The sequence below is a fragment of the Thalassophryne amazonica genome, chromosome 5 (assembly GCF_902500255.1).
Source record: "Thalassophryne amazonica chromosome 5, fThaAma1.1, whole genome shotgun sequence".
Classification (NCBI taxonomy): Eukaryota; Metazoa; Chordata; class Actinopteri; order Batrachoidiformes; family Batrachoididae; genus Thalassophryne; species Thalassophryne amazonica.
Window position 1 is genome coordinate 98364233 of NC_047107.1, and position 26362 is coordinate 98390594.

A 26362-nucleotide genomic window follows, 5' to 3' on the forward strand; every position below is an offset into this window, starting at 1 on the left:
TTCTGCAGGAAAGCTGAGAGCCTCTGAGCCACAACACTGAAGAATATCTTTCTTCCACATTCAGGAGACTATCTGGGTAGAATTGTTCGATGGTTGAGGGAATTCTTCTCCTTGGGATCAGGATCCCTCCCGCCCTTCGCCATGCCTTTGGTATAATTCCTTTTTTCCCATGCCAATCTCATCAGCTTCCAGAGGTACCTCAAGACTCCATTGGGCCAGGGGCTGATGCTGCTCTTGCCCGCTTTACTGTGCTCTCAATTTCGCTCCATGTAGGGGGCCTTGTTTCCATCTGGTGTTCAGCTGGTTAGATTGGTGGCATGTCACCTGGAATGCTGGCTGGCACGCCGCCTCTGGTTGTCGAAGTAGGTCTTCCTCAGGTGCTCCTCTAGTTCCCTTATGGGTGCTTTGAGGGTTCCAGATTTCTCATTGACAAGAGGGCTTTCACAGACTTGTAGGATCTCTATAGAAGGCACTCCTCGTTCTCTCCTTCCTTCTTGTACTGCTTTCTCAGGCATTCAGCTCTTCTCAGCATTGCCAGCCGCTGCTTGATGTCACCTTGCAGTGCCTCAAGTCCTTTCCTCTCCTCTTCCACGGCCCTCTTCCACTGTTTTCTCAGGCAACCTTCTTTCCTTCACAAGCCTTTTCAATCTCTCTTTGCCTCCTGGACTTGGCATGAGCTTGTTCCTGCGGACCTTATGCGCTCGCTTTTCACCCCAAATCGCTCTGCCCCATAACTGTAGATGATTTCTCCAATCTTTACCAGCTTCTTCTCTACACCTCCTTTCAACCCCTCTAGGAGATGGACTATGTCTATGTTGATGGTTTCCCACTCCTTTTTCTGGCTAGATTTAGGCCACAAGATTTGAGGCTTTCGCCCCTCCATCTTCCTCTCTACTGCATCTGTGGCTGGATGGGCTCCGGGCTCACCTCCGTAGGTGGATCCATGCTTGGTTGAGCTTCGTCTGGGGTTCTGATACCCTGTGGTCTGTGGTGATTATCCTGCCGCTGGGCTTTCAATCGACTGATTTGCCCCACCTCTAAGGAAGTAGTGGTCAATGCGAGGGCCCCTCGCCAAGCTCTCTCAAGCATTTTTTCCTACCCTGATGGATCTTGAGTCCCTTCTCTGATGTTATCTTTTTCCAGCCACAGATGCAGCTTTGTAGCTTGTGTCCTGCCAGAGCTGCTACTCCGTCACCTCAAGGCTAGAACATTTGAATCGTTGTCGTTTCCATTGCAAAGGATTGCTAATCTTATCCGAAAAGCTGGTAGACCCACATGGGATAGGGGAAAAAAGATACTAAATAAAATAAAATTTTACTTCTATATCTGTTGTCAAATTTTATCAGGTATAATATTGTAGAAAAATGTTTATGCTAAATGGAGATTTACCTGTCTAAAATACACATACAGAACATCTGTAAATCATAAATTGTATCACATCTAATCTACTTTGAATGAACATAAGTCGAACAAAAACAGCCTGTTCAGTTTACATGCATATATATATGGAAAACACAAACATGTCAATGTTCTGTTTTTTTTCAGGTGCTCATGTGAACACAGTCAGCCGATGCCGAGTCTCGCTGTTGCAGGGAAATTTCTGCAGTCTTGGTGGAGATGCAGCGTGGTGGCGAAAATCCCAATGTGTCACACAGCTGGCTAGTTTCCTCGATTGTGTGTTTAGATGCAGATGTCCTCAGAGTGCACACTATGCCTACATGATGCTCCACAGTACGAGTAAGCACATGAAATAGTTAGAAAGTTTCATTTACATGGTTTATAGAAAAAGTAAAAATATTCAAATACAAAAAGAATGAACTGTTGTTTTGAACATAAATCCATGCTATTTTTTTTGTTGCAGAAAGTATCGTCATATCGCATATCGGCAATTTGTGCGGTTGTGCTGGGGACACTTGGGAAGGCACAGAAGGTTGCCACTACCAGCTTGTGTTGTATTCAAAATAAGGAGTACTTTTCCATCACCATCAGCCGACTACACTGGCTTCCAGTTTCCTCCTCTGGACTGAGGGGTCGGGCTCATCGGTGGTACCTGGCCCACTTGGCAGCATCAGCCTCAGCTTTGTCCGTTCACGTTGGCTGCTCAGTGGAGGAGGATCATTGGTGGGGATTTCTGGTCGGTTTGGTGTTTTGCAAATCTGAAGAACCTCTTTTGCTATGTTGCTAACATAGACTGAATAAAATGTTTTTAACTAGAAGCACTCAGAGAGTGCAAACCTCCGCCAAGGCCATAGGGTCACTGACTCTAAAGAGATTCCCTCCTTGGCACAGTGATCTATTCAACAAATCAGTGTTACAACCAAACATACATACACTTTTTTCTTTCCTGTATATTTGACATCCTTGACCATGAAAACATACCACTAGAACTTGGAATCACTTTTATGTCTTTATTAGTTGAAAAGTTATTGTATAAAAACGATTTTTCGTTAATGACGGTTTTCTTCTGGATCTAGCTCCATAACATTTGAAGCTACATCAAATCTGATGACACCTTACTGAATCAGTACAGATTCAGCTACAATTTGGTGTTAGTTGTGCATATCTAGCTTCATTTGTCACCTCACACTGACACATTTTCTATTTTCCCTATATTTTTGCATATTCTAGATCACCAGATCTGGAATCCGGATCCGATCATCACCAAAGTTTGTTGTTGATAGAACATTTGACTATGTTACACCCTAATTTTTTCAAGCTTTTCTGCCTTGTTTTTGTGGAGTTAGAAACTAGAATGTCAAAATTCCCCCTATCCGCAATGGTGAAGAATCCTTTAAAAAATTCCTGGATCCGGATCGTGATCCATATCACCACTAAAATTTAATCACTTGTTCCTCTTGTCATTTCCAACCACTCCACAAAATTTCATCAAAATCCGTTCAAAACTTTTTGAGTTATCCTGCTGACAAACAGACAGACAAAAAATTTATTTTTGTCTCTTTCTCTAAAATTGTATATAATAATCATTAGATTATTAATATATAAACAAGGTCAGCCAGATAGGAAGGTGCAAGTCCATGAACAGTTTTATAAGCTAATAACAGTACCTTAAAATCCGATTTTGCAGCGACTGGAAGCCAGTGTAGGGAGGCCGAAATGGGCATAATGTGGACAAACTTTCTGCTTTGTGTTAAAAGTCTGGCAGTCCAGCATTTTGAACCAGTTGAAGCCCCCTAATGTTGGACTGCGGCAAACCAGAAAATAGAGCATTATAATAGTCCAATCTAGCAGAGACAAATACATGAAACAAAGTCTCAGCATCAGCCATAGACAGGATGGGATGAATCTTCACTATATTTCGCAAATGTAAGAAAGCAGTCCTCATAATGTTTAATATGGAGGTCAAAAGACAACATAGGATCGAAAATTACCCAAGATTCCTCACTTTGTCCATATGATTTATAACACACAAACCTAAGCTAAGCTCTAGTTGATCAAATTGATGCCGATACCTTGCTGGACCAAGAACCATCATTTCAGTCTCATCAGAATTTAAACGTAGAAAGATACTAGACATCCAATATCTGCATGGACAATTGGGTGTCATCAGGATAGCAATGAAAGAGAATCCCAAAATGCTACAGTATATTTCCAAGTGGTACCTAAAATGGAAGCAGGAGGCCTAAAATGGATCCCTGCGGAACCCCAAACTTCATGTCCCTAAGATCAGAGGAAGTGCCATTGCATAAAACACAAAACTGCTGCCGGGTCAGCCATAACCTGATGTGCAGGCTGGGGCAACAAGCAGGACGTGTCTTGGCCAGGAGGATGATGTGCATGATCTGGATTTATTGTTTTTATTTATTTTTGAAGGACCACAATGGAAACAAGTTCAATGCAGCAGGCCTGGCAATGCAGGCCGGGGCAGTGGGCTGGATGAATCCTGTGAAAGAGGTGAAGGAGGAGGACAACATGCACCATCCGGACATACAGTATTCTTTTTGTTTTATTTTTTGGAGGACCACAATGGAAAATAACTTTAATGCTTTACTGAGTTGCACTGGGCACATTCGGTAACAAATTGGTAAATGGTTGTCAAGGATACGTATGTGGGAACGAGGTGTTTGACCAGTACATTCATAGGCATACAAACAAGTGCAGTTGTACTAATTAGTTACACAACATGGACACTGGGTGTGAAATTTACGACTGTGTCGGTTGTACACTAGTGGTGACACCTGCACTGAGCTGTGTGCTGCTTTGCACCAGGTGCCAGATAGAGCCCACTTTGATGTGTGATTTCCCATGCACCCCCACTGTCAGACCAAAAATGGCACTTTTTTGATTTTTGCCTGAAGCATCCTTGTGTGTGCCCCAGTATGTGTGTGTGTGTGTGTGTCAGTGAACAAGTGATGCCCAATTGCAGTCCTGGCCAGGACTTTGCAGGTCTATCAGGTCTTCGCTGAATCAGCACAGAAACAGTATTAGGGATTGGACACACACACACACACACAAACACACAAAACATAGCCCCAACTGTGCATTCACATTCGCATGGACACTATCTCACCCGACACACAATTTAAGAATCTACACACACTTAAGTGCATGTACGTCCAAAGTACACACCTAAAGGAAATAGGATTAGACGTAGCACCAGTTATTACAGGAAAGTGGTGCGTTCTGTCGCTGTCAGCTAAGACAGGTCACACTGTCGTCACCGACAGGCCCTGTGTGTAGGGTGGCCGCTTCCATGACCTCCAAAATGAGGACACTCAAGTCCAAAAAGGAGGCACAGAGATGCATCGAGCTGATACGCAGAATTTGTATCAGCAGTGAGACTGACATTAATAAGCAGCTCGATTGTCAGCCAGACCAATCCACAATGCATGATGTTTCTGCGGTCCCCCTGCCAACGAAATTTTCAGCACTACAGCAATCCACTCTATGAAATATTAGATTACTTTGGTGCAAGAACGTCTCCCCTCATAGATAACAAATGATTGTTATTAATTTCGTAAGTGATTTGTAGATCCCTTGTACAGAGGGACGCCAGCTGTGTTAGAGAGGTTTTAAAGTGATGGTGTTGGATCCAAGCTTAATATCAGCCAATTATGGTATTGAGAAAGATGTCAAAACGGGGCATCAGTAGACAAAAAAATACACAACAGAAAAAGCATACAACATAACTGTGAAGAATAAGGCAGCCTCAGTAAGCAAAACTGTCAGGATAAAATAAATATTTAGTCCAGTTTTGTCTTCACCCTTGGTTGACAGGTGTTCAGGGTGATGAGCATGGAGTGGAACAATGTCATGGAATTGGTTGGGGATGGAGATTGGGGTGCTGTGTTTAGGGTGCCCTTTCTGGACTGTGTGCATTATTTGCCTCTGAATGTTTGGTAAATTTGATGGCATGAGTGTATGACTGGTGCCGGTAGCTGAAGTTGGCTCCCTTTGACTCTGGTGTAGGGACTTCAGTCTAAGCCAGGGGTGGGCAATTAATTTTTACAAGGGGCCACATAGGGAACCTGAATTATGTCCGAGGGAAACACCATTGATAACTCGGCTGTCTCCCATTACAAATTTTACAAAAAAATTACCTGTTTAATAGATTTTATAGGTAATTTTTATTATTGTAATAATATGTAGATATTTAAATATACCTAAATAAACCTCTCTAATGATTTGCAACACACAAGCTTGACATTTTTAATATATGTAATAATAATCACAGATCTCATGTGGGCCGGACAGAGACATGCAAAGGGACGCATGTGGCCCTCGGGCCGCAGTTTGCCCAGGTCTGGTCTAAGCAGTCACGTTGGTGCTCTGGGGCAGTGCCTGGTCTTGCCCCTTGTGTGCTGTCTTAGGTGGTGGCCACCCTTTCTATTTGGTTTGTAAACTGTCTGGGGTTGGGCCTGTGTCCTATACCTTGTGGTCATAACCCTCATCCTTACGAGTATGCGAGATGGTTTGGTGATCATCTCCATAGTGTGGCTGATCAGAGGATATTCCATATCTCCTGGCACCCTCATGCTACCTGTATGATTACGGTGTGCGCCTCTCCTACAGTAACAGGGGTATTTAGTGAGGGTGCCTGTCATGGCTAAGAGCTCCCTGTATGGTCGATAGGACCCATCTGTGATGTGGTGGAAATATGACACTGATACAGCTTGTCATCCTTACTCACTTTACCACACATGTATACGTGTATACACATAGATTTAGATCTCTCACATCAACATAAACGTACATGTACACACCTACCACTGTCACTGTTAGTGTTAATTGATCCCTCTCTGTTGAGCCAGTTACGGACCACCCTGCTCAGAGTGCTGCTCTCACTGGACCAACATCTCTGCTATTTTGGCATTGTGGGATAGCTCACGCCCACAAATTGAGCTCGCCGGACTACTTTCACCACCCTGCTCAGTGTGCCACTCTCATTGGAGCAACAACACACAGAATGTGTGTCTTCCCAGATAGATCTCTTTCAATGCATCTTCTTGTTCTGACTTTAACACAAAGTTAATACCCAAGTCTTTCATCGCTAACTGTAAATGGTAATGAAACCATTCCAATTCGTATCTTTCTGAACTCTTCCGCATCAAACTGCATCATGTCAGTGTTTACAATGTGCTTGAGCAATAACAGGTGAAGTTGCTCATAAACTTTAAGCTTCTTAAATATTTATTACGGCCACTCTTAAAACTTCAGTTATCTTCATAATTTTATTACTGGTAAATTTTAGAATTAATTTAGATGAAATATACTCATTATCTCACAGGAACTACTTTCTGCGCATGAATTTATCAAGCACGTAAGCCACGTACTAACACAGACGTTCAGACGTTCGGCCAAAATGAGAGTGTCCACTTTTACCTTGCCACAAGCTAAGCTAGTGGCGCTCGTGAGAGTGTGGTTACCGACTACCCTGGCCTACATGTTACTGCATCTGCTAGCCCTGAGCTCTTCTTAGCCAGGAGCTATTTTACTTCTGTATCCTTTCCTGCAGTACTTATATCTTGTACGCTTTATGGTTGTGAATATATACTAATTGCTTTTTAATAATAGGGAAAAGTGGGTTACAATTAGCTAAACTTAGCTGCCAACATTAGCTTATCGAGCCGGCTGTAGCAGCTGTCATAGGCAAGGTCCAGTGGTGGGCACAGTTCCGATAATCTGATAATTATCGAAGATAATGTTTTCATTATCGGATTATCTTTTCAGATAACTTTGAAAACCATTATCGGACTACTTATCTTCCAATAATTTTTAGACCGTTAATGTGGTAAACAAACCTGAACAGCTACAAACTCTTATAAAATTTTAAATCAGTTGAGCACTTACCTGTTAAATGTTTTGTAGCAGATGTGTAGTTCTACCCTCTGCAAAAAGAGGAGAGCTGCTTCTAGAAAAAAACGCTCTTTCCTCTGCAAACAAAGGCACCAAACTGGTCACCCAAAAAAAAAAAAAAAAAAAAAAAAAAAATCCAAAAAACTAATTTCTTTTAACCCCATACTGATACGACGGCAATATCACCCAAGTCATCCAGAGGCATACATTTTGTGCATTATGGGTATAGGATAATCTCAGTACGTTCATGACATGAAAAATGCAATTCCATGCATCTTAAACGTAGCAGAGTAGCAGCAGACACAGATTATCTGGAATTTTGTTTTGGCAAGTGTCTACTGCCATCTACTGGCCAATAGTGTTCATGGCAATATTCAAACTGAAGCTGGGCTGATATTTTCAATCACTGTTCTCAGTTCCAGCTCAAACTGTACCACAGAACTGCACGGTGTAAAAGTTCAGAGCGCACAATATATGTTCTCACACACATTGTATGTTCAAAAACCACACGTTGGACTCATGTTTTCAGAAGCAAAACATAAACAGAAGCTTTTTTTCAAGCTTAATTTACAAAAATGCTCGATGGGAGACATCAAAGTTAAAACAAAACAAAACAAAAAACATTACAAGACAGGTCTGCGGTGTTTGCACAGGCACAGTGTGAGAGGTGGTCGTGAGATGTTAAACACAGCTCGTTACTCCATGTATACTAAACGATGCAGGACGCGCGATTAACCTGAAACTCAGTGCAATCCAAAAAATTCTTGCACCAATGAAAAATCACCTGAAAAGGGCCAAATCTCACACTGGAACCAGTAGATCATGGCAGTGTTCTATTTATTTTGACACCGGTTATATCAGACGGGTTATCTAATTACAACTTGGCTTCTTTTTTTTTTTTGAAAATACCTTTTTTTTTTGGCATATTTTACAAAAGCACATTTATCTGTAAACACCAACACACGACACACCTCACATTAATGTGTTGGTTTACATAACCAATCAGTGTTCGCGGAGGCACATTTTACCCAGAATGCCATCGGTCTGTGTTTGTCACAAAACTTCAGAATGAATGTATTATTCAACATTAAAAGATATATGTTATATCTTAACTTTGCAGAAATGACAGAATTGACATTAATGGAGTTATTCTATCAGTATTCATTTTATTTACACCAAACCATAACTCAGCACTGCTTTATTTTTCAAGACCTCGGCCTGACGGCAGTATTGTGATTGAGTAGAGAGTTGAGCTTTGTGGTTCCTCTCAGCTGCATTTGTGCTGGAAGCCATGTAGTAAACTGGACCTTCCAGCAGGGGGCAAGACACTCAAAGACAGAAGTGCTGGCTCATTGTTTGGCTCTGTGCTCGCCTTTGATGCTATCAGAAGCGATCGTGGTGTTAAACTCAAAATCAGCTTGTTAAAAGTTGCAAATGTACCGGAGACAATACTGAAATTTATCAGTTATCTGTAACTTCCGATACATTTTTGGGTGGTTTATCAGTTTAACTTTATCAAAGATAACTTTTCAGTTATCTAATTATCTGTTATCGAAGTTAATTTTTTGGTTATCTGTGCCCACCACTGGCAAGGTCTGTCATATCTAACAACATAGCCAGTTCTCTTTGTTAAGTTAACATTGATAGACACTTGTTTATGTTTGTTGTTGTATGTGTTGGTTGTTATAATAGTTATTGTAGGGTGTAGCCACACTATTGTGCTTTATACTCAAGTTATTGGCTTTATTTAGCTTTTTTGGTTAGCAAGGTCTGTTAGGTTAGTTATAGGCTAAATTACGGTAGCTCCTCTGGCTTTTTTTTTTTTTTAATATTTAGGAGTACCTTAGTATACACTAGTAGAGTTCCACCTTAGATTTGGAATGTATAATAGAAGCTATACCTTACTGAATTTTCATGTACATTCATGTTCATTCTCAGTGTCATTTTTAGATCATGTGTTGCATTAGCAGTGTCTGAATGAACCCAAGAACCAAAACGAGAGGTAAGGTAATTGCAAAGGTGATTTACTGTCCAAAACCTGAGAGTGCAGTCCGAAAAACAAAGAGAGTTCAAAGGGGTTCACATGAGTCTGGCTGAAACAAAGGGATGTCAATAAAAAGCAAACACATGGAGGTGACAAAAATAGTCCAAAAACTCACAATTCATGAATGGGAGGAAACAAAGACCATTCAAATACTCACAACTAAATCACCGGAAGAACCAAAGAAGAATCCAGCAACAAAACTGGAAACAGTGCAGGCTTAAATACTGAAACATAAATGACCAAACGAGTGGCAGGTGTGGAGTGCTCAGGAAAAATAGGGGAGACCAGAAAACACACGCACAGAAACTCACACACACAAAGTGAATAAACTCAAAAGAAACCCAGGGGTGAGTGGAACCAAAAACATCTCATAATGCTAATCAAACTGAAAAGGAGAACACCAAAATAACCAAGTACAAAACCAAGAAAACAAAGGCAGAAAACCAACATGGAACTCAAAGAAGTGTACAGAGTGCAAACACAGGAAAACAACACGGCAAACAGATGAGCGGAAACAGAACTGAGACCCAATGGTAATCAACACAGGGACACAGACAAGGAACAGATCACAAAGATAACTAGACACAGACTGGGTACAGGACAAAATTACAACCAACACAGGGAGTAAACCACAACATCATGACAAGCTGTGCATATAGTAAGCTCTATGATTTTTTTTTTTTTTTTACTGCAGATTATGTAATGACACTTTTTAACTCAGCCACATGGGCTGTGCAGCCAGTACATTCTGAGTGCCGGTCCCGGGCCTGGATAAATGAGGAGGGTTGCGTCAGGAAGGGCATCTGGAGTAAAACAAGCCAACCCAACTATGCAGACTAAGAATCGAATTTCTATACCGGATCGGTCGCGGCAGGGGTTAACAACGTCCGCCACCGGTGCTGTTGCCCAACAGGGTGCCGGTGGAAATTGGGCTACTGCTGGGCGAAGATGGCGAAGAAGAGGAGGAGAATGTTTCCACAAACAGCAGGAGAAGAAGAAAACTAGAAGGGTGGAAATGAGAGTAGGGACTTTGAATGTTGGTAGTATGACTGGTAAAGGGAGAGAGCTGGCTGATATGATGGAGAGGAGAAAGGTAGACATATTGTGTGTGCAAGAGACCAAGTGGAAGGGAAGTAAGAGCAGGAGCATCAGCGGTGGGTACAAGTTACTGTACCATGGTGAGAACAGGAAGAGAAATGGTGTTGGGGTAATTTTAAAGGAAGAGTATCTTAAAAGTGTGTTGGAGGTTAAATGAGTGTCTGACAGGGTGATGAGTGTGAAGTTGGAAACTGAAGGGATGATGATGAATATCATCAGTGCATATGCCCCACAGGTAAGTTGTGAGATGAAGGAGAAAGAAGCTTTCTGGAGTGTGTTAGATGAGGTGGTGGAGAGTGTGCCCAAGCATGAAAGAGTGGTGATAGGAGCGGACTTCAATGGGCATGTTGGTGAAGGGAACAAAGGTGATGAGGAAGTAATGGGTAGATATGGTATCAAGGATAGGAATGGGGAAGGACAGACGGTCGTTGATTTTGCAAAAAGGATGGAAATGGCTGTGATGAATACCTACTTTAAGAAAAGAGAGGAGCACAGGGTAACATATAAGAGCAGAGGAAGGTGCACACAGGTGGACTACATTCTTTATAGGAGATGCAAGGTAAAAGAAATCAGAGACTGTAAGGTGGTGGCAGGAGAGAGTATGGTTAAACAGCATAGGATGGTTGTTTGTAGAATGACTTTAGATGTAAAGAAGAAGAAGAAGAGAGTAAGAGCTCAACAAAGGATCAGATGGTGGAAGCTTAAGGAGGAAGACTGTTGTGTGAAATTTAGCGAGCAGGTGAGAGAAGCACTGGTTGGAGGGGAAGCAATTTTGGACAACTGGAAAGGTACTGCAGATGTGGTGAGGGAGACAGCTAGGACAGTACTGGGTATGACATCTGGACAGTGGAAGGAAGACAAGGAGACTTGGTGGTGGAATGAAGAGGTCCAGGAAAGCATAAGGAGAAAGAGGCTGGCGAAAAAGTTTTGGGATAGTCAGAGAGATGAAGAAAGTAGACAGGAGTACAAGGAGATGCGGCATAAGGTGAAAAGAGAAGTGGCAAAAGTGAAGGAAAAGGCATATTGCGAGCTGTATAAGAAGTTGAATAGTAAGGAAGGAGAAAAGGACTTGTACCGAGTGGCCAGACAAAGGGACAGAGCTGGAAAGGATGTGTAACAGGTTAGAGTGGTAAAAGATGCACATGGTAATGTGCTGACAAGTGAGGAGTGTGTGCTGAGAAGGTGGAGGGAATATTCTGAAGAGCTGATGAATAAAGAAAATGAGCGAGAGAAAAGGCTGGATGATGTGGTAAGAGTAAATCAGGAAGTACAAGAGATTAGTAAGGAAGAAGTGAGGGCTGTTATGAAGAGGATGAAGAATGGAAAGGCAGTTGGTCCAGATGACATTCCAGTGGAGGCATGGAAATGTCTAGGAGAGATGGCAGTAGAGTTTCTAACTAGATTGTTTAATAAAATCTTGGAAAGTGAGAGGATGCCTCAGGAGTGGAGACTGGTTCCTAGTGTGCTGGTTCCTATTTTCAAGAACAAGGGTGATGTGCAGAGCTGCAGTAACTACAGAGGCATAAAGTTGATCAGCCACAGCATGAAGTTATGGGAAAGAGTAGTAGAAGCTAGGCTTAGAAAACAGGTGAAGATCTGTGAGCAGCAATATGGTTTCATGCCGAGAAAGAGCACTACAGATGCAATGTTTGCTCTGAGAATACTATTGGAAAAGTACAGAGAAGGCCAGAAAGAGTTACACTGTGTGTTTGTGGACTTAGAAAAAGCTTATGACAGGGTGCCAAGAGAAGAGCTGTGGTATTGTATGAGGAAGTCTGGAGTGGCAGAGAAGTATGTTAGGGTAGTGCAGGACATGCACAAGAATAGTGTGACAGCGGAGAGATGTGCAGTCGGAATGACAGACTCATTCAAGGTGGAGGTGGGAATACACCAAGGATCAGCTCTGAGTCCTTTCTTGTTTACAGTGGTGATGGACAGGTTGACGGATGAGATCAGACAGGAGTCCCCATGGACTATATTGTTCGCAGATGACATTGTGATCTGTAGTGAGAGTAGAGAGCAAGTTGAGTCTAGTCTGGAGAGGTGGAGATATGCTTTGGAAGGGGAATGAAAGTCAGTAGAAGCAAGACTGGGTACATGTGTGGGAATGGGAGGGAGCCCAGTGGAATAGTGCAGTTACAAGGAGTAGAAGTGGTGAAAGTAGATGAGTTTAAATATTTGGGGTCAACTGTTCAAAGTAATGGAGAGTGTGGTAGAGAGGTGAAGAAGAGAGTGCAAGCAGGGTGGAGTGGGTGGAGAAAGGTGGCAGCAGTAATTTGTGACTGAAGAATATCAGCAAGAGTGAAGGGGAAAGTTTACAAGACAGTAGTGAGACCAGCTATTGACTATTGTAATTCATTATTATCAGGTTGTCCTAAAAGTTCCCTGAAAAGCCTTCAGTTATTTCAAAATGCTGCAGCTAGAGTACTGACGGGGACTAGAAGGAGAGAGCATATCTCACCCATATTGGCCTCTCTTCATTGGCTTCCTGTTAATTCTAGAATAGAATTTAAAATTCTTCTTCTTACTTATAAGGTTTTGAATAATCAGGTCCCTTCTTATATTAGGGACCTCATAGTACCATATCACCCCAATAGAGCGCTTCGCTCTCAGACCACAGGCTTACTTGTAGTTCCTAGGGTTTGTAAGAGTAGAATGGGATGCAGAGCCTTCAGCTTTCAGGCTCCTCTCCTGTGGAACCAGCTCCCAATTCGGATCAGGGAGACAGACACCCTCTCTACTTTTAAGATTAGGCTTAAAACTTTCCTTTTTGCTAAAGCTTATAGTTAGGGCTGGATCAGGTGACCCTGAACCATCCCTTAGTTATGCTGCTATAGACTTAGACTGCTGGGGGGTTCCCATAATGCACTGAGTGTTTCTTTCTCTTTTTGCTCTGTATGCACCACTCTGCATTTAATCATTAGTGATTGATCTCTGCTCCCCTCCACAGCATGTCTTTTTCCTAGTTCTCTCCCTCAGCCCCAACCAGTCCCAGCAGAAGACTGCCCCTCCCTGAGCCTGGTTCTGCTGGAGGTTTCTTCCTGTTAAAAGGGAGTTTTCCCTTCCCACTGTCGCCAAGTGCTTGCTCACAGGGGGTCGTTTTGACCATTGGGGTTTTTACATAATTATTGTATGGCCTTGCCTTACAATATAAAGCGCCTTGGGGCAACTGTTTGTTGTGATTTGGTGCTATATAAATAAAATTGATTGATTGAGCTATGTTGTACAGTTTGGAGATGGTGGCACTAACAAAAAGACAGGAGGCAGAGCTGGAGGTGGCAGACCTGAAGATGCTGAGATTCTCTTTGGGAGTGACAAGAATGAACAAGATTAGGAATGAACATATCAGAGGGACAGCTCAGGTGGGACAGTTTGGAGACAAAGTCAGAGGCGAGATTGAGATGGTTTGGACATGTGCAGAGGAGGGACCCAGGGTATATAGGGAGAAGGATGCTGAGGATGGAGCCACCAGGCAGAAGGAGAAGAGGGAGGTCAAAGAGGAGGTTTATGGATGTGCTGAGGGAGGACATGCAGGTGGTTGGTGTGACACAGGAAGATAAAGAGGACAGGGTGAGATGGAAACAATTGATCTGCTGTGGCGACCCCTAACGGGAACAACCGACAGACAAAGAAGAAGTAGATGTAATTGACACTTTTTGTTACATCATTGTCATATTCACAGTTAATAATTTTCTTTGTGAAATCTGAAAATTATAAAGAAACGAAAACCAGCAACTGTCTGTTGCAATATTAAACATTATATATGTTCTTAATGGTATGAGCCAACTGCGAATCATACTACAACATGTGTGTGTGTGTGTTGGGGGTTGTCGATGTCTGATTTCTGTCTGATGCCTCCAACTTCTTTAGGGACCTTCACACATAATACGAAAGATGCAGAAACCGGAGGAAAAGCCGCAAACCAAAAACGAAATGGGGAACCACGAAACATTCCACCTGCTGTCGGGAGGGACGCACAGTCAAACAGGCATGCATGATACCACGGCAACTATTTCGTGCATGCCTGTGTTTGTGCGCACAAAGACAGTGCGAGCATGTGGAAAGTCGCACACACAGCAGTGGAGGGAAAAATTTATAAAACACCACAATTTATCATAATTAATTCCTGTTATAAAGAGCAGATTTAGCCTCTGTGTAGATGTACACCAGGAAGTAATGAAATGATGGGGATTACTGTTCTCCCTGTTATGTTTTATATGAATTACCTGATGCACTCAAGCTGGCCAGCTCCCGTCTCATGAAGAGCCGGACACTCGCGTCATGTACACATGCAGCCAGCATGGTGTGCCCACCGCACAGTGATCCGCGGCAAATGTAATACCCGTTTTAATTATTAATAATAATTAATTAATTTAATTATTAAATCCCGCAGTGGCATGTGTCTCGCGGGGGCATCCCGTGAGGTGATTTCCTGCATGGCATGATATTCACCAGTGTTGTAGTGTGCTGATGCATCGGTCAGCTGCAGCAATATGCATTTTAATTTATTTCCACATGAGGACAGCATGCTAACGTCCGCGCGTCATGCTGTAGTTATGCGACCTAATATCCTACAAGCCAGTACAGGTGTTCCCCAGCTATGACTTGTGAGCACAGATGTCTGAACAGCTGCACGTCACAGGGGGACTCGCCCACCTCTGTCAGCGGACTTGGGCAGGTCACAGAAAAAAAGGCTCACTCTCTGCTGCTTTGTTCTATGATTTTAATTTAATGTATGTATTATTATGTGTTTGTCCTACATCTGTCTGATGTCTGTGTTTTTAATTTGACACCTTGCATGCACGGTCACATCCAGCTGACAGTCTGTGGTCACCTGACTGTGTTGTATCTCCACAGAAAAACATATGAGCAAAGCAATCACACAAGAATGAGTTCATGCCTTTACCCTTACTTGTTTTATTTCACTTCCACTCTGTCTGTCATGTAAACTACAATTTACGTGGTGGAAGTGACATCAGCTGGCCGGGTGGCTTCACACCGTGCAGCGCGCTCAGATGCTGGCTGTTCCTGATGAGGGTGTGAGCACCCACCCACACATGTGCACTGCGTGTACTCCAGCTGAGTTGCAGGACACAGCAGTCAGCTGGTCCTGCTGCGCACTCCGCTGGACAGAGACTGCACCCTGGGACCTTCAGCCACAGCTGACAATGTTGGATTCATTGTGTGTGTGTGTGTGTTTGGGGGTGCTGGCGGTGGTGGTAACACTCCACAAGTCACTTGTGTTGAAGGGGGGAGGGAGGGCGACGATGACACACTCTACATGGCATTTGTGTGTGTGTGTGTGTGTGTGTGTGTGTGTTGGGGGGGGGGCTTGGCACAGTTACACTCATGTGTGTTGCTAGGTGACACCACACTCGTGTTGCACTTTGACAATTTTCACAGACAGGTTGAATGTGATCGCCTGCTGTCTACTATCATACCAGGTGCGCAAAAATCCCCACTTTTACTAAGTGTGCAGTGAGCGGTGTTAGATCTTTGTGTGCGACTCCTGGAATTTGGCTGGCACCTGCCGAGAGGGGGATCAAATAAGCACGCACAGGGCATTCACTTGTGTGTGTGAACAGTTGTATCGACAGGTGTGCGAGGTGTTTGAGGTGACTCTGATTTTTCATGAATGGCATGCAATTCCTCCTTCGTGCGCCAATCGGCTTCAGTCGTGTTATGTGTGAAGGGGCCCTCATCAATGCCTTGGTTGTGATCCTGATGTCTCTTGACATTTGGAGCAAATGTTTGTAAACTCCTACTTCTGTTTTTAGATTGTACGGTGGCTGGGGTACCATACCTTAAATCCACTGGTTCTTTGGGTAAACCTTTACATACAGCCAAAGGTTCCTAATTAACCAAACAATTACAATTAGTCATTCAGAAGCTTTTAAAAATAATTCCATCAATTTCTATGATTTTTTGGAATCTTACATCCTCTTTAAAGATGTTTGGGGTTGGTAAGGCTAGACCTTACCCTTGTGAGGTGCCTTGGGTTGACTTATGTTGTGATTTGGCACTATAAAAATATAATTTAATTTATATTAGTGTTTGAAAACCCGAACCCACTGAAACTCTGACAATGTACGAGGTCTGTCCATAAAGTATAGGTCCTTTTTATTTTTTTTCAAAAACTATATGGATTTCATTCATATGTTTTTACGTCAGACATGCTTGAACCCTCGTGTGCATGCGTGAGTTTTTCCACGCCTGTCGGTGACGTCATTCGCCTGTGAGCACTCCTTGTGGGAGGAGTCGTCCAGCCCCTCGTCGGAATTCCTTTGTCTGAGAAGTTGCTGAGAGACTGGCGCTTTGTTTGATCAAAAATTTTTCTAAACCTGTGAGACACATCGAAGTGGACACGGTTCGAAAAATTAAGCTGGTTTTCAGTGAAAATTTTAACGGCTGATGAGAGATTTTGAGGTGACACTGTCGCTTTAAGGACTTCCCACAGTGCGAGACGTCGCACAGCGCTCTCAGGTGGCGTCATCAGCCTGTTTCAAGCTGAAAACCTCCACATTTCAGGCTCTATTGATCCAGGACGTCGTGAGAGAACAGAGAAGTTTCAGAAGAAGTCGGTTTCAGCATTTTATCCGGATATTCCACTGTTAAAGGAGATTTTTTTAATGAAAGACGTGCGGACGGGTCCGCACGTCGGCTCGCAACCGCCGCGACGCTCCACCACAGGAAAAACACCTCCGTTGGAAGCCTTAAGGACAAGTTGGAACATGTCCAGCTGTTAAACAATTTCTCATATACTCACTCCACTGAAAGCCATCAAAAGCCGCCTGGATTTTACAAATGGTTATCAACACGGAGGTGTTTTTCCTGTGCCGCCGCTCCGCACCGGCTGCGTCCCGACGCGCGGACCCGTCCGCACGTCTTTCATTAAAAAAATCTCCTTTAACTGGAATATCCGGATAAAATGCTGAAACCGACTTCTTCTGAAACTTCTCTGTTCTCTCACGACGTCCTGGATCAATAGAGCCTGAAATGTGGAGGTTTTCAGCTTGAAACAGGCTGACGACGCCGCCTGAGAGCGCAGCGCGACGTCTCGCACCGTGGGAAGTCCTTAAAGCGACAGTGTCACCTCAAAATCTCTCATCAGCCGTTAAAATTTTCACTGAAAACCAGCTTAATTTTTCGAACCATGTCCACTTCGATGTGTCTCACAGGTTTAGAAAAAATTTTGATCAAACAAAGCGCCAGTCTCTCAGCAACTTCTCAGACAAAGGAATTCCGACGAGGGGCTGGACGACTCCTCCCACAAGGAGTGCTCACAGGTGAATGACGTCACCGACAGGCGTGGAAAAACTCACGCATGCGCACGAGGGTTCATGCATGTCTGACGTAAAAACACATGAATGAAATCCATATAGTTTTTGAAAAAATAAAAAGGACCTATACTTTATGGACAGCCCTCGTATAAAAACTGAAATAAAATGATCTTGTAAATATTATTTATAGGGCAGCACAGTGGCTTTGTGTTAGTACTGTTGCCTCACAGCAAGAAGGTCATGGGCTCGATTCTCTCCTGTGGCCTTTCTGTGTGGAGTTTACACCTTCTCCCCTTATTTGCATGGGAGTACTGTTGCCTCACAGCAAGAAGGTCATGGGCTCGATTCTCTCCTGTGGCCTTTCTGTGTGGAGTTTACACCTTCTCCCCTTATTTGCATGGGTTCCCTCCAGGCTTCCTCCCACATCCAAACACATGCATGTAAGTTGGATTGGAAACTTTAAATTGTGTTTAAAATGGTGTGCATGTGCTTGTTTGTCTGTATGTTGCCCTGCCACAGACTGGCATCCTGTCCAGAGTGTACTACACCTCACACCCTATGACTGCTGGGAGAGGCTCCTGCCCCTCCCCCGTGACCCTTAACTGGTGTAAGTGGATGAAGACGAGTGAGTGATATTATTTAAATAACATATGGAAAAAGAGTAGACATTAATTGACTACATGTACATTAATTCACACAATTGCCACTAGTGGGCCTTCAAGTCATGCAAACGTACAGACCATTATCTACACAAGTCCAGCAGTTCAGTGTTTTTATTAAATTATTCTCAAATCATTACATTATTACATCATTACATCTATCATTACCAACCTGGGGCATCATTTCTAAAGCATTGTGTAGGAGTCATACTAAAAGCATACGTACAAACAAAAAGCAAAAATGGCGTATAAAAACAGACTTCCAAAAGCATGGCCACCTGCAAGTAAAACCATCTTCAGAAATCAAACTACAGTGAATTGCGTTTGTGTTGATCTGTGTCATATCCTACCTTCTACACACCCACATTCAACCATAACTGGCCAATATAAATTACCTCATGAATATTCAGGCATCCACATGAAGCCTGAAACATGTACTTATCAAGTCAACCAACAAGAACTGCAAGAAAAAAAACAAACAAACCAAGGTGCTTGTGTGCGATCACAGTAGTGGCATGACGAAGAAACAATAAATGCAGGGAGTGGCAAGGTGGCGAAAGTGAGGCCACATGTAAGCCACCATTCACTCATAGTACTACGTTTCTTCTTAATTTTGACATCACAGTCAGTTATGGATATCAGTTTAATAAGCTTTACCAAGTTTTAACAAACTCACCACAAGGACTAGAATAAAACTTTTTAAATAACAGAATAACACAACAAATATTTATCATTACAGCTTACTCAGAATCCTTTATGCTGCTATGACATCACACTGCTTTTTTCATAAAAAATGTCTTCTAACAAAATTTGAGCAACAATAATAACATGGGCGTATTTTTAAAATAAAATTGCAGCAGGAATACAATTTGGTTTGTGTCACTACAACAGGAAGGACATCACACTTTGTCTAAATGATGGTGATAATCCAGTCCACCACTAATATATTCACTGTCAGATGTGAAACAATCTGTTATGTGTCGACGCGGGTTGAGGAGCGGACCTGCGTCTGACGGAACCCAGCGCTAAAATAACCAGAAAGCGGTTCCAATAACAAAACAATTTATTCTTTCCACCCCCTGGTGCATAACAAAGTGAATGAACAAAGGATGCGTCAGTCTGGTGGAGTGAAGGCTGGCACGCTCTCCAGCGCCTAAAAGGATCAAAGCCCGGCGCTTCTGGACTCACTTTTACCGCCAAACACCCCCCAGGTGGACACGACAAACCGACTCTCTGCGAAGGATAGAAGAGGTGAGGTAAGTCAGCAGTTACAAGCAATATCCTTCAAAAGGCACACACTATCAGCAACACATTCAGGTCTGTATTTAAGCTTTATGTAAATGAGCAGCTTCTCACAACAGGTGGAGGATCAGTTGTCCGCACGCCACAGCAGTGAGAAGCGAGCTGCACAATTCTCATCACAATTCAAATATACTGCGTAACAAAATACCAAGTTACTATCAACAAGTAGTCAAACAATTAATCACCTCTGATGTGTGCTGACAGCATGTGTCCCTCACCCTTCCTGCTTCACAGGCACGATGTGTCAAACCCAGGCGCGGTCCTCAGCGTCTCACAAACGAACATCACAAGGTCGAGTTCCCGGCAATTCTGCTTGAATCACTCATGGCTTAAATGCAGAATGCCATCTAATTATCTGCTTCAGCTGAAAGTCCTTAAGGTTGCATGTGAGCACCATCCACAGGTGCTGCACATAACGTTGATGAGGGTGAAGGACTCTTCAGCCAGCACCTTCTCCACAGACAAATCAGTTTTCATACCACCTGGAGAGCAAAGAAAAGAAAAGAACACCAAAATGTCCAGCCACACCCCCCCAACACACAACACAATCACAAATTTCTACAAAATCTCCCTGCTAGTTTTTTTTTGATAAAACAAAACATGTACTTGAAGGAAATTGAGTCTGAATTTTTTTAGGCAAGATGTATGTAAACGTATGTCCACAACTGTACAGACATAATTCTGGATTGTATTGTCTCTTTTGCATCACACTAAAACTAAGATTTAATAACTTTTAGAAATTGTTTTGCATTACACAGTAAAAAGACTTGTCACATTAAACACAATTTGTAATTATAATAATAAGAACTTCATTTCAGGCCCTGCGACAGACTGGCGTCCTGTCCTGGGTGTACTCCGCCTCGCGCCCTATGACTGCTGGGATGGGCTTCAGTCCCCCGCGACCCTTAACTGGACTAAGCGGTAGAAGATGAGTGAGTGAGTGAGTGAACTTCATTTCAATCAATACATGCATAATGGATGTCATCCATTCTTTTTCGCATGCAGTTATTTTACATTCTATGTACATTTTCCTCCAAGGTACACAAGTGTGGAAATACAACCATCACCACCACATTTGTGCAAATGAATTAAAATAGGAATCATAAAATGAAACTGTGTGTCCATAGAAAATGCATACTGCACAGATTTGCTGCTGCAGAGAAATCAGCTCATTTAACCATAACAATGCTGGGTACTTGTGCATTTTACTGCACAAAAAAGGCACATTATGTCATTATTTCCCATCAGCCATTCATTGGTTTCACCTGATGTCACTCTCCCTGGTCTACAGCCTTCAGTCTCACCTGTTCCTCATCTTCAGCAATTAGCAGTGGAGCATAAAGTCAACTCCTCCACACTCGTGGCTAGTGCATATATGCTGTGTTTTGAATGTTGAAGTGAGCTGTATAGCTGAACTTAGTTATCAGCTTCTGTTTGCCTTTGTAATTCTGTTTGCTTCATTTCTGTTTGTCTCTGGTTCCTGACTTTGAACCTGCCTGCTCTTTTTTGACTGACTCTATAGTTTGTTTTGCCAGCGTCTACATCACCTGCACAGGTCCCAGCTCTGGTCCTCGTGTTACAGCTGAAGTTATGCTGAGCCGTCCCTGATCACTGCTCCATTGGGGGACCTGACAGTGTTGTGTTCTCAGTAATAGCTGATGCATAGTAGAGCTGCCCCTGTTCATTACCCATATGAATGCTCACACTAAATTCACACTGAATTCACACACTAACTGAACTATGTCTGAAAATTAACTGGCTGTATCATACTTGAGTCTTCAGTATTTGCAGATGAGGCTTGCTCGTGATACATTCAAAACGTTAAGCAGCTGTCACACTGTGACGGATTGAGGAAATGGATGAGCAACAGAAATTAAATTTAGATATCAGTTTGTGTCCATTTTTGTTCTGGACAAATTCTTTTCTCATTCATTAAGTGTTGCTTATCAGCTGATTATTGTAAAGTTTTGCACATGCTGAAAACTTTGAGTGGGCATGAGAGCTTCCGCAGTGGTTGGATCTGTTTTTTACCATTTTGTCCTGTCTATATGTTGCCCTGTGATAGACTGGCATCCTATCGAGGGTGTACACTGCCTCTTACCCCACACAGTGGAACACAGCCGCCCTGCTGCATGACACAGAGGTTGTATTTCACAGACTGACTATGCAGTAACAATAGGGCCTATCAAGAGGTCCCTACCTAATACTAGGTAGTTATTATTAGGAAAGGACTGTTAGGAACATTATTTAACTCAAATTAGGTAAGACAGGTGTTAGCTATAACTATTTAATGCTAATTGGTTGAACTGTAACTTAAGAAAACAGTTAGAAACTAGTTAATGTTAGCTTTTGTCTCTAGGCACTTGACACCATGCAATTTAGAACCTTTGATAGTAAAGTATGTTAAACAAGCTAACTACATAAATGAACCTTTGATAATATTGTTTGGTTTGGACCATAAACCTAAACTGGATATTGCAATGTTGAGAGCGAGGCAAGCATACGAAATGCTCAACTAAGGTTAAGAAATAGTGTGAGGCACTTTACAAGTGCCGGAAATAATATTGCAAGCATGCTTCTTTCAGATATTCTATATGAAATATATTGTAATATTTACATAACAAATATATTAACCCCAACAATTTATATATATATACATATATATATATATATATATATATATTTTTTTTTACGTGTTAGGGGATTCAAGTCTTAATTAGTGGTGTCACACATCCCAGCCATTTTTTTCAAGGTCCATCCACATGTTATATCTGTATTTAAGGAGGGGCCATCTGAATACATACTGTAGCTGGTTTGTAATAAAGTATGTGCGTTCCAGTCCTGTATGTTCTAGTCCTGCTTGCTGTATATGTAGCAATAAAATGTTTCTCTTATGAATGAAATGTGTTCGGCATGTTCCTTCATATTCATGAAGTTCTTTGCAAAAGCCTTTCATGTGTATTTATACTGTACAACATGTGTTACTATGGCCATATGTGTTAGTGTGTCTGTGCACGTCCCGCAAGGAAAACACGATGATGTCTGTGGTGTAAAGTGTAAACAAAGATCATTAAAATCGTGAGAACCACATGGGAGCTGATTAACACAAGCACACAAATGTGCATAAAAATACACACCTGAATGGTAATACACAGTCATTACACGCACAGTATAAGTAAACACATTACATTTTACATACATCCAATCACATCCTGCCTCCTCCTGGTGCAGCCTCCTGGTGTCTTTATGGAAATTGGCTGCAGATAGGGACTGGCTTTTTACGTCTGATTTATGTTACTGCTGTGTGTTTGAGTGTGCGCATGTTTATGTGTGTGGCGGCGTAAATTGAGCCCAGGCAGAGATTGCGTTTTTATGCTTGTTTTATTGGACAGCCTCTATTGCTGTCATGACAGCGAGAGGGAGGAAGGAAGCGACGAGGTATAGGTCAGATATGGAGGAAGGGAGGAAAAAAAAACATTTTGAGGCAATTCAACCAAAAAGATGTGAATTTGGGAGAGGATGATGATGATGAAGAGCAGAGGACAGAATTGATCCAGACAGAAGAGGAGGAGGAGGAGGGGAGATATGGATGAGTTGGTAAAGAGAGACCGAAAGAAAAGTGTGGAAATGAAAGAGAAGTGAAAGAAAAAGACAATGAGGAGGAAAAGAAAGATGTGGACAAACAATGAAAAGATGAAAAAAAGAGGGAATACCGGGGGAGAAAACGAGCTCACAGAGGTATCTGGACGATCAATCCTTGACTGCGCACAGGACTGGCCCATTTTTCAACTGCTTGTTTAGCAACCTGTGGAGCTCCACAGTGGAACGCAACACACAGCGCTCCTGAGCAACACCCCCACCCCACCCCAAAAAACAAGCAAACATAAAAAAACCATGTTTCAGGTCAGCCGTGTGTGTGTGTGTGTGTGTGAGTGTGGGGGGGGGGGGGGGGGGGGGGGGGGGGGTGAGATAAGGCACAGGAAACATGAAAGGCAAAAAGAAGAGGTGCATGAGAGCAAAGAAGAAGATAAACACAAGGTGAAGTGTCTGTTTGGTAATCAGCACACATGCTAAACATCTCCCTGGAGATTTACTTCCTCTTCTCTCTGTCCTCTTATTTGTTGTATTACATTCTCCTTTTTCCCAGTGTAAACTACATAATTTGGAACATGATTGCATTGTTGCATTTCAATTCAATTCAATTTCAATTTATTTTCATTTATATAGCGCCAAATCACAATAGAGTTGCCTCAAAGCGCTTCACACAGGTAAGGTATAACTTTACCAACCCCCAGAGCAACAGTGGTAAGGAAAAACTCCCTCTGAGGAAGAAATCTCAAGCAGACCAGACTCAAAGGGATGACCCTCTGCTTGGGCCATGCTACAAAACACAACTTACAGAACAATTCACAGAACAATTCATGGACGAATATACAAGAAATGCTATTGGCGCACAGGACAGGAGGATCGCCAACACGAACACAACTCCCATCTCTGGATGGAGCTGCACCTTCACCTCAACGAAGTCTGGCTGACCCAAAGCAATGAGCTCAGAGTAAGACTGCAACTCCTCCACATTCCAGGCTTTCACTAAGGTCAGCCTGTAAACAGTCCGCTGCCTCTTCTCTCCCAGGGCCTTGAGGCTGTCCAGGAACCGCGGCCAAAAGTCCCTAAAAAGTGGTCGGTCGATCCTCTTCAAACTTTCTTTGGTGCTGGCATCCACACTCACATACAACTGGGTAACTGGAACCAGGCTCCTGATTTCATCAGGGAATTGAGCATTGGTGACCAGGAAGGTGGAAATGCGGTGGGAGTGCAGGAGGCGAATGAAGGTGTTGATTTCAGGATACATGATTGGCTCACCCACCAAAGAAAGGGCACAGTGTCTGACAGCCAAGCCCTCCTCAAACCGCTCTGGTTTCACTCCAGGGACACCTCGAAACTGCCAAATCATGTTCTGGTGGTTCTCTAAGGTCCTGGTCCAACGACAAAGCTTCACCCCCGAGTGACTTACAATGAGCCTGTACCCTTGTTTTGTCAGTGCTTCTCTTAAAGCAGGGGTGATCATATCTCGTCTCTCTGCTTCATCTTCGAGCTTCTTGACACCGTTCAACTTGGATAGGATCATCTGGCCGTCTCCTCGGCCATCTATGATCTTTACGTTCTTGACAGTGTTCATGATGCTGCCCAGATCCTCCACATCAACAACTGAATGTGATTTTTCCCCATCTGGCAGATTGGACTCCTCATCGCTGCTCGACTCCAACAACTCATCCTCAGAGTTGTTATTCTGCAGGGGTGTCTTTTCTTCATTCTGGACATCCTCGTTGTTCTTACACGAGGTTCTGGCATTCTTCTGACAGATTCCAGATTCCACTGCAGCTCTTCTTCTCACCTTTAGCCAGGGCCAGCATGCGGTTCAGAAACTTGACTTGCCAGGCTGCGAAGTCTGCCTGGATGCTGCCATGACGGCTCTTCACCACATTACAGTCACCCTCTCCCCTGGTCAGAATTCTCATACCACTCAGCATCCACAGCCATTTATCCACATTTTTGCTAACTGTATTGTAGTGGCCAACATAGGCAGAGTTTCCAAGACCAAACACTGCATATCTCAGGCCTTTAAGGTAGGTTTTCCCATATCGGAAGTCAGTGGATGCCTCCTCCAACCATTTGCAGAACCACTCAGCATTCTCTGTGGGCTGTCCATCAGTGTAGGTGGCCAAAAGAAACACACACACCGACTTGTTGGCACACTCATCAGCAAGTTGGTCGTCTGGGTCGTAGTCTTTCATGTCAATCACCTCAGCTGATATACCCAAAGCCTTCACCTCTTCTGAGAGGTCTTTTGCAAAGCCTTTTGCTGTTCCAGTCTGTGAGCCGTAAAAGATTTTAACTCCTCCCACATGGACCTCATTTTCTTTCAAAGAGCGCTCATGGTTCTTCTTCACAGCACTGTTGACCATCAAGCTGCTTCTACCAGCCAAACTTTGCTTCCTCAGTGCCATCTCCAGTGAAAACCAGATCCCCAAAACAACTGCAGCAGCCGAATATAAGTACAGCCTGTTGTTCCAGACCACAGTGAAAAAGCTCCGGCTGGGACTGCGGGCATCCTGAGAGACTTCAGGATCCGAGGCACACGCATGATTCATGAACAACAAAATAAGCCCGACCAAACTCCGTATGCTTGGGACGAACATAGTAGAATTCATTTTTTGTTAACTCTTCAGTGTACTGTGTTGATGCGTGAAACCATGTTGGTGTCACGTGTTCACAGGTGTTCACAGGACTGATACTACTTTTTTTCTTTCGTGACTTTTTTCTTTTGTAAAGTCACGAAAGAAAAAATTATGAGTAGTATTTGTCCTGGAAATGGACTGCATTTACTTACATAGCACTTTCCATTTGCATCAGACGCTCAAAGCGCTTTACAATAATGTCTTACATTCACCCCGATGTGAGGGTGCTGCCATACAAGATGCTCACTACACACCGTGAGTAACTTGGAGATTAAGGACCTTGCCCAAGGGCCCTTAGTGATTTTCCAATCAGGCTGGGATTTGAACCAAGGATCCTCTGGTCTCAAGCCCAATGCTTAACCACTAGACCATCCCTTCCCCCACCATTAGACCATCACCTCCCCATCACCAACACTGCTGCAGAAG

The 26362-nt window shown here is 43.1% G+C and overlaps 1 protein-coding gene across 1 annotated transcript; it reads right to left on the reverse strand.

Moving 5' to 3' along the window:
- Positions 1 to 643: 643 nt before the first annotated feature.
- Positions 644 to 25959, reverse strand: LOC117509987 (S-adenosyl-L-methionine-dependent tRNA 4-demethylwyosine synthase TYW1-like). Its single transcript, XM_034169595.1, is given in 3 exon segments — positions 644 to 985; positions 24208 to 25068; positions 25070 to 25959. Coding segments are annotated over 3 exon segments (2043 nt in total). The 5' UTR covers positions 25910 to 25959.
- Between the last annotated feature and the right edge of the window lie 403 nt (positions 25960 to 26362).